At 52.8% G+C, this 15,000-nt stretch overlaps 1 protein-coding gene across 1 annotated transcript in view; it reads left to right on the forward strand.

Annotated features, from left to right (window-relative positions):
• The window catches only part of LOC135570929 (uncharacterized), a 49,731-nt gene that overhangs the window by 33,316 nt on the left and 1,415 nt on the right, over positions 1-15,000 (forward strand). Inside the window, exons 5-6 of the mRNA XM_065016747.1 lie at positions 10,529-11,215; positions 14,497-14,644. Coding sequence (XP_064872819.1) covers positions 10,529-11,215; positions 14,497-14,644 — 835 coding nt within the window. The remainder of the gene's footprint in view (positions 1-10,528; positions 11,216-14,496; positions 14,645-15,000) is intronic.

The raw sequence follows: 15,000 nt of genomic DNA on the forward strand, positions 1-15,000 counted from the left end.
CTACACTCTAACCGCTAGACTACCTGCCTCTACACTCTAACCACTAGGCTACCTGCCTCCTCTACACTCTAACCACTAGGTTACCTGCCTCCTCTACACTCTAACCACTAGTCTACCTGCCTCCTCTAACCACTAGTCTACCTGCCTCCTCTACACTCTAACCACTAGGCTACCTGCCTCCTCTACACTCTAACCACTAGACTACCTGCCTCCTCTACACTCTAACCACTAGGCTACCTGCCTCCTCTACACTCTAACCACTAGACTACCTGCCTCCTCTACACTCTAACCACTAGGCTACCTGCCTCCTCTACACTCTAACCACTAGACTACCTGCCTCCTCTACACTCTAACCACTAGACTACCTGCCTCCTCTACACTCTAACCACTAGGCTACCTGCCGCCTCTACACTCTAACCACTAGGCTACCTATCTCCTCTACACTCTAACCACTAGACTACCTGCCTCCTCTACACTCTAACCACTAGGCTACCTGCCTCCTCTACACTCTAACCACTAGGCTACCTGCCGCCTCTACACTCTAACCACTAGACTACCTGCCTCCTCTACACTCTAACCACTAGGCTACCCTGCCGCCTCTACACTCTAACCACTAGTCTACCTGCCTCCTCTACACTCTAACCACTAGGCTACCTGCCTCCTCTACACTCTAACCACTAGACTACCTGCCTCCTCTACACTCTAACCACTAGGCTACCTGCCTCCTCTACACTCTAACCACTAGACTACCTGCCTCCTCTACACTCTAACCACTAGGCTACCTGCCTCCTCTACACTCTAACCACTAGGGTACCCTACCTCCTCTACACTCTAACCACTAGACTACCTACCTCCTCTAACCACTAGACTACCTGCCACCTCTACACTCTAACCACTAGACTACCTGCCTCCTCTACACTCTAACCACTAGGCTACCTACCTCCTCTACACTCTAACCACTAGACTACCTGCCTCCTCTAACCACTAGACTACCTGCCTCCTCTACACTCTAACCACTAGGCTACCTGCCTCCTCTACACTCTAACCACTAGGCTACCTGCCTCCTCTACACTCTAACCACTAGGCTACCTGCCTCCTCTACACTCTAACCACTAGGCTACCTGCCTCCTCTACACTCTAACCACTAGGCTACCTGCCTCCTCTACACTCTAACCACTAGGCTACCTGCCTCCTCTACACTCTAACCACTAGGCTACCTATCTCCTCTACACTCTAACCACTAGGTTACCTGCCTCCTCTACACTCTAACCACTAGTCTACCTGCCTCCTCTAACCACTAGTCTACCTGCCTCCTCTACACTCTAACCACTAGGCTACCTGCCTCCTCTACACTCTAACCACTAGGCTACCTGCCACCTCTACACTCTAACCACTAGACTACCTACCTCCTCTACACTCTAACCACTAGACTACCTATCTCCTCTACACTCTAACCACTAGACTACCTGCCTCCTCTACACTCTAACCACTAGACTACCTGCCACCTCTACACTCTAACCACTAGGCTACCTGCCTCCTCTACACTCTAACCACTAGGCTACCTGCCTCCTCTACACTCTAACCACTAGGCTACCTGCCTCCTCTACACTCTAACCACTAGGTTACCTGCCTCCTCTAACCACTAGTCTACCTGCCTCCTCTAACCACTAGGCTACCTATCTCCTCTACACTCTAACCACTAGACTACCTGCCTCCTCTACACTCTAACCACTAGACTACCTGCCTCCTCTACACTCTAACCGCTAGACTACCTGCCTCTACACTCTAACCACTAGGCTACCTGCCTCCTCTACACTCTAACCACTAGGTTACCTGCCTCCTCTACACTCTAACCACTAGTCTACCTGCCTCCTCTAACCACTAGTCTACCTGCCTCCTCTACACTCTAACCACTAGGCTACCTGCCTCCTCTACACTCTAACCACTAGACTACCTGCCTCCTCTACACTCTAACCACTAGGCTACCTGCCTCCTCTACACTCTAACCACTAGACTACCTGCCTCCTCTACACTCTAACCACTAGGCTACCTGCCTCCTCTACACTCTAACCACTAGACTACCTGCCTCCTCTACACTCTAACCACTAGACTACCTGCCTCCTCTACACTCTAACCACTAGGCTACCTGCCGCCTCTACACTCTAACCACTAGGCTACCTATCTCCTCTACACTCTAACCACTAGACTACCTGCCTCCTCTACACTCTAACCACTAGACTACCTGCCTCCTCTACACTCTAACCACTAGACTACCTGCCTCCTCTACACTCTAACCACTAGGCTACCTGCCTCCTCTACACTCTAACCACTAGGTTACCTGCCTCCTCTACACTCTAACCACTAGTCTACCTGCCTCCTCTAACCACTAGGCTACCTGCCTCCTCTACACTCTAACCACTAGGTTACCTGCCTCCTCTACACTCTAACCACTAGTCTACCTGCCTCCTCTACACTCTAACCACTAGACTACCTGCCTCCTCTACACTCTAACCACTAGGCTACCTGCCTCCTCTACACTCTAACCACTAGGCTACCTGCCTCCTCTACACTCTAACCACTAGGCTACCTGCCTCCTCTACACTCTAACCACTAGGTTACCTGCCTCCTCTACACTCTAACCACTAGACTACCTGCCTCCTCTACACTCTAAGCACTAGACTACCTGCCTCCTCTACACTCTAACCACTAGACTACCTGCCACCTCTACACTCTAACCACTAGACTACCTGCCTCCTCTACACTCTAACCACTAGGCTACCTGCCTCCTCTACACTCTAACCACTAGGCTACCTGCCTCCTCTACACTCTAACCACTAGACTACCTGCCTCCTCTACACTCTAACCACTAGACTACCTGCCTCCTCTACACTCTAACCACTAGGCTACCTGCCTCCTCTACACTCTAACCACTAGACTACCTGCCTCCTCTACACTCTAACCACTAGACTACCTGCCTCCTCTACACTCTAACCACTAGGCTACCCTGCCACCTCTACACTCTAACCACTAGGCTACCTACCTCCTCTACACTCTAACCACTAGGCTACCCTGCCACCTCTACACTCTAACCACTAGGCTACCTACCTCCTCTACACTCTAACCACTAGGCTACCTGCCTCCTCTACACTCTAACCACTAGGCTACCTGCCTCCTCTACACTCTAACCACTAGACTACCTACCTCCTCTACACTCTAACCATTAGGCTACCTGCCTCCTCTAACCACTAGGCTACCTGCCTCCTCTACACTCTAACCACTAGGCTACCTGCCTCCTCTACACTCTAACCACTAGACTACCTACCTCCTCTACACTCTAACCACTAGACTACCTGCCACCTCTACACTCTAACCACTAGGCTACCTGCCTCCTCTACACTCTAACCACTAGACTACCTGCCACCTCTACACTCTAACCACTAGGCTACCTGCCTCCTCTACACTCTAACCACTAGGCTACCTATCTCCTCTACACTCTAACCACTAGACTACCTGCCTCCTCTACACTCTAACCACTAGACTACCTGCCTCCTCTACACTCTAACCACTAGGTTACCTGCCTCCTCTACACTCTAACCACTAGGTTACCTGCCTCCTCTACACTCTAACCACTAGACTACCTGCCTCCTCTACACTCTAACCACTAGACTACCTGCCTCCTCTACACTCTAACCACTAGGGTACCCTACCTCCTCTACACTCTAACCACTAGGCTACCTGCCTCCTCTACACTCTAACCACTAGGTTACCTGCCTCCTCTACACTCTAACCACTAGGCTACCTGCCTCTACACTCTAACCACTAGGCTACCTGCCTCCTCTACACTCTAACCACTAGGGTACCCTACCTCCTCTACACTCTAACCACTAGGCTACCTGCCTCTACACTCTAACCACTAGGCTACCTGCCTCCTCTACACTCTAACCACTAGTATACCTGCCTCCTCTACACTCTAACCACTAGACTACCTGCCTCCTCTAACCACTAGGCTACCTGCCTCTACACTCTAACCACTAGGCTACCTGCCTCTACACTCTAACCACTAGACTACCTGCCTCCTCTACACTCTAACCACTAGGCTACCTGCCTCCTCTACACTCTAACCACTAGTATACCTGCCTCCTCTACACTCTAACCACTAGACTACCTGCCTCCTCTACACTCTAACCACTAGGCTACCTGCCTCCTCTACACTCTAACCACTAGGCTACCTGCCTCCTCTACACTCTAACCACTAGACTACCTGCCTCCTCTACACTCTAACCACTAGGCTACCTGCCTCCTCTACACTCTAACCACTAGGCTACCTGCCGCCTCTACACTCTAACCACTAGGCTACCTGCCTCCTCTACACTCTAACCACTAGGCTACCTGCCACCTCTACACTCTAACCACTAGGCTGATCAGTCAGGTTTCAATATTCACTCTCTCTCTTTCTCTCCCCCTTCTCTCTCAGTCCGTCTCCAGTTTTGGCTCCAGGGAAGTGTGTGACTCATCGTAGGGGAGCAACAACCGCAAAACGCAAAGCCCCCAAGAGGAAACTCAGTGTAAGGCCCCGTTCCAATCCACTCCATCCTACAGTCACTCCCCCCGAGGCCCCGTTCTCCCTCTCCTCTCCATCCTACCGTCACTCCCCCCGAGGCCCCGTTCTCCCTCTCCTCTCCATCCTACCGTCACTCCCCCCGAGGCCCCGTTCGTCTGATCCATCCTACCGTCCTCCCCCGAGGCCCGTTCTCCCGATCTGCTCCATCCTACCTCACTCCCCCCGAGGCCCCGTTCTCCCGATCTGCTCCATCCTACCGTCACTCCCCCCGAGGCCCCGTTCTCCCTCTCCATCCTACCATCACTCCCCCGAGGCCCGTTCTCCCTCTCCATCCTACAGTCAATCCCCCGAGGCCCCGTTCCAATCCACTCCATCCTACAGTCACTCCCGAGGCCCCGTTCTCCCTCTCCATCCTACAGTCACTCCCCCCGAGGCCCCGTTCTCCCTCTCCATCCTACAGTCACTCCCCCAGAGGCCCGTTCTCCCTCTCCATCCTACCGTCTCTCCCCCAGAGGCCCGTTCTCCCTCTCCATCCTACCGTCACTCCCCCGAGGCCCCGTTCTCCCTCTCCATCCTCCGTCACTCCCCGAGGCCCGTTCTCCCTCTCCGCTCCATCCTACCGTCACTCCCCGAGGCCCCGTTCTCCCTCTCCATCCTACCGTCACTCCCCGAGGCCCCGTTCTCCCTCTCCGCTCCATCCTACCATCACTCCCCGAGGCCCGTTCTCCCTCTCCATCCTACCGTCACTCTCCCCGACGCCCGTTCTCCCGATCTGCTCCATCCTACCCGTCACTCCCCCGAGGCCCCGTTCTCCCGCTCCATCCTACCGTCACTCCCCCGAGGCCCGTTCTCCCGATTTGCTCCATCTTACCATCACTCCCCGAGGCCCCGTTCTCCCTCTCCATCCTACCGTCACTCCCCCGAGGGCCCGTTCTCCCTCTCCATCCTACAGTCACTCCCCCGAGGCCCCGTTCTCCCTCTCCATCCTCCCCCCCGTCACTCCCCCGAGGCCCCGTTCTCCCTCTCCATCCTACAGTCACTCCCCTGAGGCCCCGTTCTCCCGCTCCATCCTACCGTCACTCCCCGAGGCCCGTTCTCCCTCTCCTCTCCATCCTCCACCGTCACTCCCCCAGAGGCCCCGTTCTCCCTCTCTTCTCCATCCTACCATCACTCCCCCGAGGCCCGTTCTCCCTCTCCTCTCCATCCTACCGTCACTCCCCCGAGGCCCGTTCTCCCTCTCCTCTCCATCCTACCGTCCTCCCCCGAGGCCCCGTTCTCCCGCTCCATCCTACCGTCACTCCTCCCGAGGCCCGTTCTCCCCTCTCCATCCTACCGTCCACTCCCCCGAGGCCCCGTTCTCCCACACCATCCTACCGTCACTCCCCGAGGCCCCGTTCTCCCTCTCCATCCTACCGTCACTCCCCGAGGCCCCGTTCTCCCCTCTCCATCCTACCGTCACTCCCCGAGGCCCGTTCTCCCTCTCCATCCTACCGTCACTCCCCCCCGAGGCCCGTTCTCCCTCTCCATCCTACCGTCACTCCCCCGAGGCCCCGTTCTCCCTCTCCATCCTACCGTCACTCCCCCGAGGCCCGTTCTCCCTCTCCATCCTACCGTCACTCCCCCCGAGGCCCCGTTCTCCCTCTCCATCCTACCGTCACTCCCCCGAGGCCCCGTTCTCCCTCTCAATCCTTCCGTCCGTCCTCCCCCGAGGCCCCGTTCTCCCTCTCCATCCTACCGTCACTCCCCCGAGGCCCCGTTCTCCCTCTCCATCCTACCGTCCTCCCCCGAGGCCCGTTCTCCCGATCCGCTCCATCCTACCGTCACTCCCCCGAGGCCCCGTTCTCCCTCTCCATCCTACCGTCACTCCCCCGAGGCCCCGTTCTCCCTCTCCATCCTACCGTCACTCCCCGAGGCCCCGTTCTCCCTCTCCATCCTACCGTCACTCCCCGAGGCCCCGTTCTCCCGATCCGCTCCATCCTACCGTCACTCTCCCCCGAGGCCCCGTTCTCCCTCTCCTCTCCATCCTACCGTCACTCCCCCAGGCTCCCCGTTCTCCCTCTCCTCTCCATCCTACCGTCACTCCCCCGAGGCCCCGTTCCCCCTCTCCATCCTACCGTCCACTCCCCCGAGGCCCGTTCTCCCTCTCCATCCTACCGCCACTCTCCCCGAGGCCCCGTTCTCCCTCTCCATCCTACCGTCACTCCCCCGAGGCCCCGTTCTCCTCTCATCCTACCGTCACTCCCCCCGAGGCCCGTTCTCCCTCTCCATCCTACCGTCACTCCCCCAGGCCCCGTTCTCCCTCTCCATCCTACCGTCACTCCCCGAGGCCCCGTTCTCCCTCTCCATCCTACCGTCACTCCCCGAGGCCCCGTTCTCCCTCTCCATCCTACAGTCACTCCCCACGAGGCCCGTTCTCCCTCTCCTCTCCATCCTACCGTCACTCCCCGAGGCCCGTTCTCCCCTCTCCATCCTACCGTCACTCCCCCCGAGGCCCCGTTCTCCCTCTCCATCCTACCGTCACTCCCCCGAGGCCCGTTCTCCCTCTCCTCTCCATCCTACCGTCACTCCCCGAGGCCCGTTCTCCCTCTCCTCTCCATCCTACCGTCACTCCCCGAGGCCCCGTTCTCCCTCTCCATCCTACCGTCACTCCCCGAGGCCCCGTTCTCCCTCTCCATCCTACCGTCACTCCCCCGAGGCCCCGTTCTCCCTCTCCTCTCCATCCCCTACCGTCCTCCCCGAGGCCCGTTCTCCCTCTCCTCTCCATCCTACCGTCACTCCCCGAGGCCCGTTCTCCCTCTCCTCTCCATCCTACCGTCACTCCCCCGAGGCCCGTTCTCCCTCTCCTCTCCATCCTACCGTCACTCACTCCCCCGAGGCCCCGTTCTCCCTCTCCTCTCCATCCTACCGTCACTCCCCGAGGCCCCGTTCGTCTGATCCATCCTACCGTCACTCCCCGAGGCCCCGTTCTCCCTCTCCATCCTACCGTCACTCCCCGAGGCCCGTTCTCCCTCTCCATCCTACAGTCACTCCCCACGAGGCCCGTTCTCCCTCTCCTCTCCATCCTACCGTCACTCCCCGAGGCCCCGTTCTCCCTCTCCTCTCCATCCTACCGTCACTCCCCGAGGCCCCGTTCTCCCTCTCCATCCTACCGTCACTCCCCCGAGGCCCCGTTCTCCCTCTCCATCCTACCGTCACTCCCCGAGGCCCCGTTCTCCCTCTCCTCTCCATCCTACCGTCACTCCCCGAGGCCCCGTTCTCCCTCTCCTCTCCATCCTACCGTCACTCCCCGAGGCCCCGTTCTCCCTCTCCTCTCCATCCTACCGTCACTCCCCGAGGCCCGTTCTCCCTCTCCTCTCCATCCTACCGTCACTCCCCGAGGCCCCGTTCTCCCTCTCCTCTCCATCCTACCGTCACTCCCCCGAGGCCCCGTTCTCCCTCTCCTCTCCATCCTACAGTCACTCCCCCCGAGGCCCCGTTCTCCCTCTCCTCTCCATCCTACCGTCACTCCCCCCGAGGCCCCGTTCTCCCTCTCCTCTCCATCCTACCGTCACTCCCCCGAGGCCCCATTCTCCCTCTCCTCTCCATCCTACCGTCACTCCCCCCGAGGCCCCGTTCGTCTGATCCATCCCTTCTCCACAGTGGCTCTGGTCATAAATTGTGAGCTACATCGTGTCCCCTGAGAGATCCTAACCCCTGTGTGTCTGTCTCTCTCTGTTTGTGTCTGTCTCTCTCTGTTTGTGTCTGTCTCTCTCTGTGTCTCTGTCTCTCTCTCTCTGTCTCTCTGTCTCTCTCTCTGTGTCTCTGTCTCTCTCTGTTTGTGTCTGTCTCTCTCTGTGTCTCTGTCTCTCTCTCTGTGTCTCTGTCTCTCTCTGTTTGTGTCTGTCTCTCTCTGTGTCTCTGTCTGTGTCTCTCTCTGTGTCTCTGTCTCTCTCTCTCTGTGTGTGTCTCTGTCTCTCTCTCTCTGTGTCTCTGTCTCTCTCTCTCTTGTCTTCTCAGGTCCTTCTAGCTCAGCTCAGCTTCAACTCCTCCGATGACTTCGTCCAGGGTGGAAGAGAAGAACGGGTCCAGCGTTCCTTCCCTCGCCGTGCCAAACAGGGGCGGGCCCTGGCCAACGCTGACAGCTCATTGGCCGACCTGGGTAACAGCGGAGTAACCAACAGTGAAGGTTTCCTGCGAGATATCTCTCTGAACGAGTCGCCCGAGCGCGCCTGCCACAGGAAACCTCTCTTCTCCTCCACCCCCAGCTCATGTTCCCTCCCTCCTCCTCCCTCCTTCCTCCGTCCACCCATCTGTGACATCATCTCTCTGAACACCACCCAGGAGGAGCTCGATGTTCCCGAGGACCCCGTCTCTCTCACAGAGCTGCGCCAGCTGTCGTCCCTGGGCCAGGCGGCGGGACAACCGGAGGTAGGAAACCGTGAAGAGGCGACTCCCCGTGGATCAACCAGCCTGAGGAGTGACGGGAGCCGGAATGGAGGCTCGGCGATCCAAGATGGCGTCGGTGAGCAGCCGAGCCCGGAGCTGTTCTCCGCGGTTGCCTGTGAGCAGACTGACCCGGACGGGACCGGGGAGGAAACTGAGGACGGCGGCCATTTTGTGTCGGCGACGGTGGGACAGGATTGGCTGGCCGAGGTCGTGAAGGCGAGGTGTCTGACACGGTGCTGTGTCGTACGGCTAGAGAGAGTGCACAAACTGCACGGCGACACCACGTGTTCACCCTGCGTCGACCAGACACGGTCTGTTGACCACGTGCGCTCGGCGACCAGGGGTGAGTCCATCGACCACTCGGAGATCTGGGATCCCTCTAGAGACCACACAGGGTCAGTGACTGAAGGGCAGTCTGTAGACCACTCGGATATCTGGGATCCCTCTAGAGACTGCACAGGGTCAGTGACTGAAGGGCAGTCTGTAGACCACTCGGATATCTGGGATCCCTCTAGAGACCGCACAGGGTCAGTGACTGACGGGCAGTCCATTGACCACTCTGATATCTGGGATCCCTCTAGAGACCGCACAGGGTCAGTGACTGACGGGCAGTCTATAGACCACTCGGATATCTGGGATCCCTCTAGAGACCGCACAGGGTCAGTGACTGACGGGCAGTCCATTGACCACTCGGATATCTGGGATCCCTCTAGAGACCACACAGGGTCAGTGAATGACGGGCAGTCTGTAGACCGTGCGGTCAACGACAGCGGTCAGTCTCTGGGCCGTATCGGGTCTGTCAGCCGGACCAGTGAGGAACCGGTCAGGGTGAAGCAGAGGCTGACCGAAACCCGACCCCACAGAGAGACCAGCCTGACCGTAACTCGACCACACAGAGAGACCAGACTGACCGTAACTCGACCCCACAGAGAGACCAGCCTGACCGTAACCCGACCCCACAGAGAGACCAGCCTGACCGTAACCCGACCCCACAGAGAGACCAGCCTGACCGTAACCCGACCCCACAGAGAGACCAGCCTGACCGTAACCCGACCCCACAGAGAGCCCAGCCTGACCGTAACTCAACGCTCAGAGAACGTTCCCAAGGACAGTCTCGTCCCTAAAGACCACGTTCCCAAGGACAGTCTCGTTCCTATAGAGCACGTTCCCAGGGACAAAGACAGTCTCGTCCCTATAGACCACGTTCCCAGGGACAGTCTCGTCCCTAAAGACCACGTTCCCAGGGACAGTCTCGTCCCTATAGAGCACGTTCCCAAGGACAGTCTCGTCCCTAAAGACCACGTTCCCAGGGACAGTCTCGTCCCTATAGAGCACGTTCCCAGGGACAGTCTCGTCCCTATAGAGCACGTTCCCAGGGACAGTCTCGTCCCTAAAGACCATGTTCCCAGGGACAGTCTCGTCCCTAAAGACCACGTTCCCAGGGACAAAGACAGTCTCGTCCCTAAAGACCACGTTCCCAGGGACAAAGACAGTTTCGTCCCTAAAGACCACGTTCCCAAGGAAAACCCCCACAGTAGGAAGGTGGGAGGAGCTCCTAAAGAGGGGAGGAGCGTGTCCCGGGAGAGGCCCGCCACCAGTATGAAGGTGGGAGGAGCTCCTAAAGAGGGGAGGAGCGTGTCCCGGGAGAGGCCCGCCACCAGTATGAAGGTGGGAGGAGCTCCTAAAGAGGGGAGGAGCGTGTCTCGGGAGCGGCCCGCCACCAGTAGGAAGGTGGGAGGAGCTCCTAAAGAGGGGAGGAGCGTGTCTCGGGAGCGGCCCGCCACCAGTAGGAAGGTGGGAGGAGCTCCTAAAGAGGGGAGGAGCGTGTCTCGGGAGAGGCCCGCCACCAGTAGGAAGGTGGGAGGAGCTCCTATAGAGGGGAGGAGCGTGTCTCGGGAGAGGCCCGCCACCAGTAGGAAGGTGGGAGGAGCTCCTAAAGAGGGGAGGAGCGTGTCTCGGGAGAGGCCCGCCACCAGTAGGAAGGTGGGAGGAGCTCCTAAAGAGGGGAGGAGCGTGTCTCGGGAGCGGCCCGCCACCAGTAGGAAGGTGGGAGGAGCTCCTATAGAGCGGCATGGGCCCGCCACCAGTAGGAAGGTGTGTGTGAGCGGTGTGAGTGTGAGCCGCTGGGGAAGGAGAGACGGGGCTCCCAACAGCAGAGCAGCACCTCCCCCTGGCCGAGCTGGGGACTGCAGCATTACTGAACTGCTGTCTGCTCAACACACACACGGGGTAGGTGGTATACACACACACACACACACACACACCAAAAGGTCAGTAGGTAGTATCCAGTCTATCAGACAGTATTATAATGTTCCAGGTATCCAGTCTATCAGACAGTATTATATTATAATGTTCCAGGTATCCAGTCTATCAGACAGTATTATATTATAATGTTCCAGGTATCCAGTCTATCAGACAGTATTATATTATAATGTTCCAGGTATCCAGTCTATCAGACAGTATTATATTATAGTGTTCCAGGTATCCAGTCTATCAGACAGTATTATAATGTTCCAGGTATCCAGTCTATCAGACAGTATTATATTATAGTGTTCCAGGTATCCAGTCTATCAGACAGTATTATGATGTTCCAGGTATCCAGTCTATCAGACAGTATTATGATGTTCCAGGTATCCAGTCTATCAGACAGTATTATATTATAATGTTCCAGGTATCCAGTCTATCAGACAGTATTATAATGTTCCAGGTATCCAGTCTATCAGACAGTATTATATTATAATGTTCCAGGTATCCAGTCTATCAGACAGTATTATATTATAATGTTCCAGGTATCCAGTCTATCAGACAGTATTATGTTATAATGTTCCAGGTATCCAGTCTATCAGACAGTATTATGATGTTCCAGGTATCCAGTCTATCAGACAGTATTATAATGTTCCAGGTATCCAGTCTATCAGACAGTATTATAATGTTCCAGGTATCCAGTCTATCAGACAGTATTATATTATAATGTTCCAGGTATCCAGTCTATCAGACAGTATTATATTATAATGTTCCAGGTATCCAGTCTATCAGACAGTATTATATTATAATGTTCCAGGTATCCAGTCTATCAGACAGTATTATAATGTTCCAGGTATCCAGTCTATCAGACAGTATTATATTATAATGTTCCAGGTATCCAGTCTATCAGACAGTATTATATTATAATGTTCCAGGTATCCAGTCTATCAGACAGTATTATAATGTTCCAGGTATCCAGTCTATCAGACAGTATTATATTATAATGTTCCAGGTATCCAGTCTATCAGACAGTATTATAATGTTCCAGGTATCCAGTCTATCAGACAGTATTATAATGTTCCAGGTATCCAGTCTATCAGACAGTATTATATTATAATGTTCCACGTATCCAGTCTATCAGACAGTATTATATTATAATGTTCCAGGTATCCAGTCTATCAGACAGTATTATAATGTTCCAGGTATCCAGTCTATCAGACAGTATTATATTATAATGTTCCAGGTATCCAGTCTATCAGACAGTATTATGCTGTTCCAGGTATCCAGTCTATCAGACAGTATTATATTATAATGTTCCAGGTATCCAGTCTATCAGACAGTATTATAATGTTCCAGGTATCCAGTCTATCAGACAGTATTATAATGTTCCAGGTATCCAGTCTATCAGACAGTATTATAATGTTCCAGGTATCCAGTCTATCAGACAGTATTATAATGTTCCAGGTATCCAGTCTATCAGACAGTATTATATTATAATGTTCCAGGTATCCAGTCTATCAGACAGTATTATAATGTTCCAGGTATCCAGTCTATCAGACAGTATTATATTATAATGTTCCAGTATTATCCAGTCTATCAGACAGTATTATATTATAATGTTCCAGGTATCCAGTCTATCAGACAGTATTATAATGTTCCAGGTATCCAGTCTATCAGACAGTATTATATTATAATGTTCCACGTATCCAGTCTATCAGACAGTATTATATTATAATGTTCCAGGTATCCAGTCTATCAGACAGTATTATAATGTTCCAGGTATCCAGTCTATCAGACAGTATTATATTATAATGTTCCAGGTATCCAGGCTATCAGACAGTATTATGCTGTTCCAGGTATCCAGTCTATCAGACAGTATTATATTATAATGTTCCAGGTATCCAGTCTATCAGACAGTATTATATTATAATGTTCCAGGTATCCAGTCTATCAGACAGTATTATAATGTTCCAGGTATCCAGTCTATCAGACAGTATTATAATGTTCCAGGTATCCAGTCTATCAGACAGTATTATATTATAATGTTCCAGGTATCCAGTCTATCAGACAGTATTATATTATAATGTTCCAGGTATCCAGTCTATCAGACAGTATTATATTATAATGTTCCAGGTATCCAGTCTATCAGACAGTATTATAATGTTCCAGGTATCCAGTCTATCAGACAGTGTTATATTATAATGTTCCAGGTATCCAGTCTATCAGACAGTATTATAATGTTCCAGGTACCCAGTCTATCAGACAGTATTGTATTATAATGTTCCAGGTATCCAGTCTATCAGACAGCATTATATTATGATGTTCCAGGTATCCAGTCTATCAGACAGTATTATATTATAATGTTCCAGGTATCCAGTCTATCAGACAGTATTATGATGTTCCAGGTATCCAGTCTATCAGACAGTATTATAGTGTTCCAGGTATCCAGTCTATCAGACAGTATTATGATGTTCCAGGTATCCAGTCTATCAGACAGTATTATAATGTTCCAGGTATCCAGTCTATCAGACAGTATTATATTATAATGTTCCAGGTATCCAGTCTATCAGACAGTATTACATTATAATGTTCCAGGTATCCAGTCTATCAGACAGTATTATATTATAATGTTCCAGGTATCCAGTCTATCAGACAGTATTATATTATATTGTTCCAGGTATCCAGTCTATCAGACAGTATTATATTATAATGTTCCAGGTATCCAGTCTATCAGACAGTATTATAAGTATTATAACGTTCCAGGTATCCAGTCTATCAGACAGTATTATATTATAATGTTCCAGGTATCCAGTCTATCAGTATTATATTATAATGTTCCAGGTATCCAGTCTATCAGACAGTCCATTATATTATAATGTTCCAGGTATCCAGTCTATCAGACAGTATTATATTATAACAGGTATCCAGTCTATTCCATATTATAATGTTCCAGGTATCCAGTCTATCAGACAGTATTATAATGTTCCAGGTATCCAGTCTATCAGACAGTATTATATTATAATGTTCCAGGTATCCAGTCTATCAGACAGTATTATATTATAATGTTCCAGGTATCCAGTCTATCAGACAGTATTATGATGTTCCAGGTATCCAGTCTATCAGACAGTATTATATTATAATGTTCCAGGTATCCAGTCTATCAGACAGTATTATATTATGATGTTCCAGGTATCCAGTCTATCAGACAGTATTATAATGTTCCAGGTACCCAGTCTATCAGACAGTATTATATTATGATTTTCCAGGTATCCAGTCTATCAGACAGTATAGTATTGGGGACTCCAGTTCGTGGTAACAGACTCCACCTGTCCTCTCTGCTGGTCAACCTCACTCCTGAGACTCACACCTGGAGTCGCCTCAAAGCTGCCCTCTCCCTACACAGGAAGACCAAAGGTACGTCTCTCTGTGTGTCTCTCTCTCTCTGTGAGTGACTCCAAAGCTACCTGTCTCTGTCTCTCTCTGTTTCTCTGTCTGTCTCTGACTCTCTGTGTCTGTCTCTGTCTCTCTGTGAGTGACCCCAAAGGTACCTGTCTCTGTTTCTCTGTCTGCCTTTGTCTCTCTCTTACTCTCTCTGTGTCTGTCTCTCTGTGTGTCTGTCTGTCTCTCTGTGTCTCTGTTTCTCTGTCTCTCTCTGTGTCTCTGTTTCTCTGTCTCTCTGTGTGTCTGTCTGTCTCTGTCTCTCTGTGTGTCTGTCTGTCTCTGTTTCTCTGTCTCTCTGTGTGTCTGTCTGTCTCTGTGACTGAGTGACC

This window comes from Oncorhynchus nerka, unplaced genomic scaffold (genome assembly GCF_034236695.1).
Source record: "Oncorhynchus nerka isolate Pitt River unplaced genomic scaffold, Oner_Uvic_2.0 unplaced_scaffold_896, whole genome shotgun sequence".
In the NCBI taxonomy this organism is placed as follows: Eukaryota; Metazoa; Chordata; class Actinopteri; order Salmoniformes; family Salmonidae; genus Oncorhynchus; species Oncorhynchus nerka.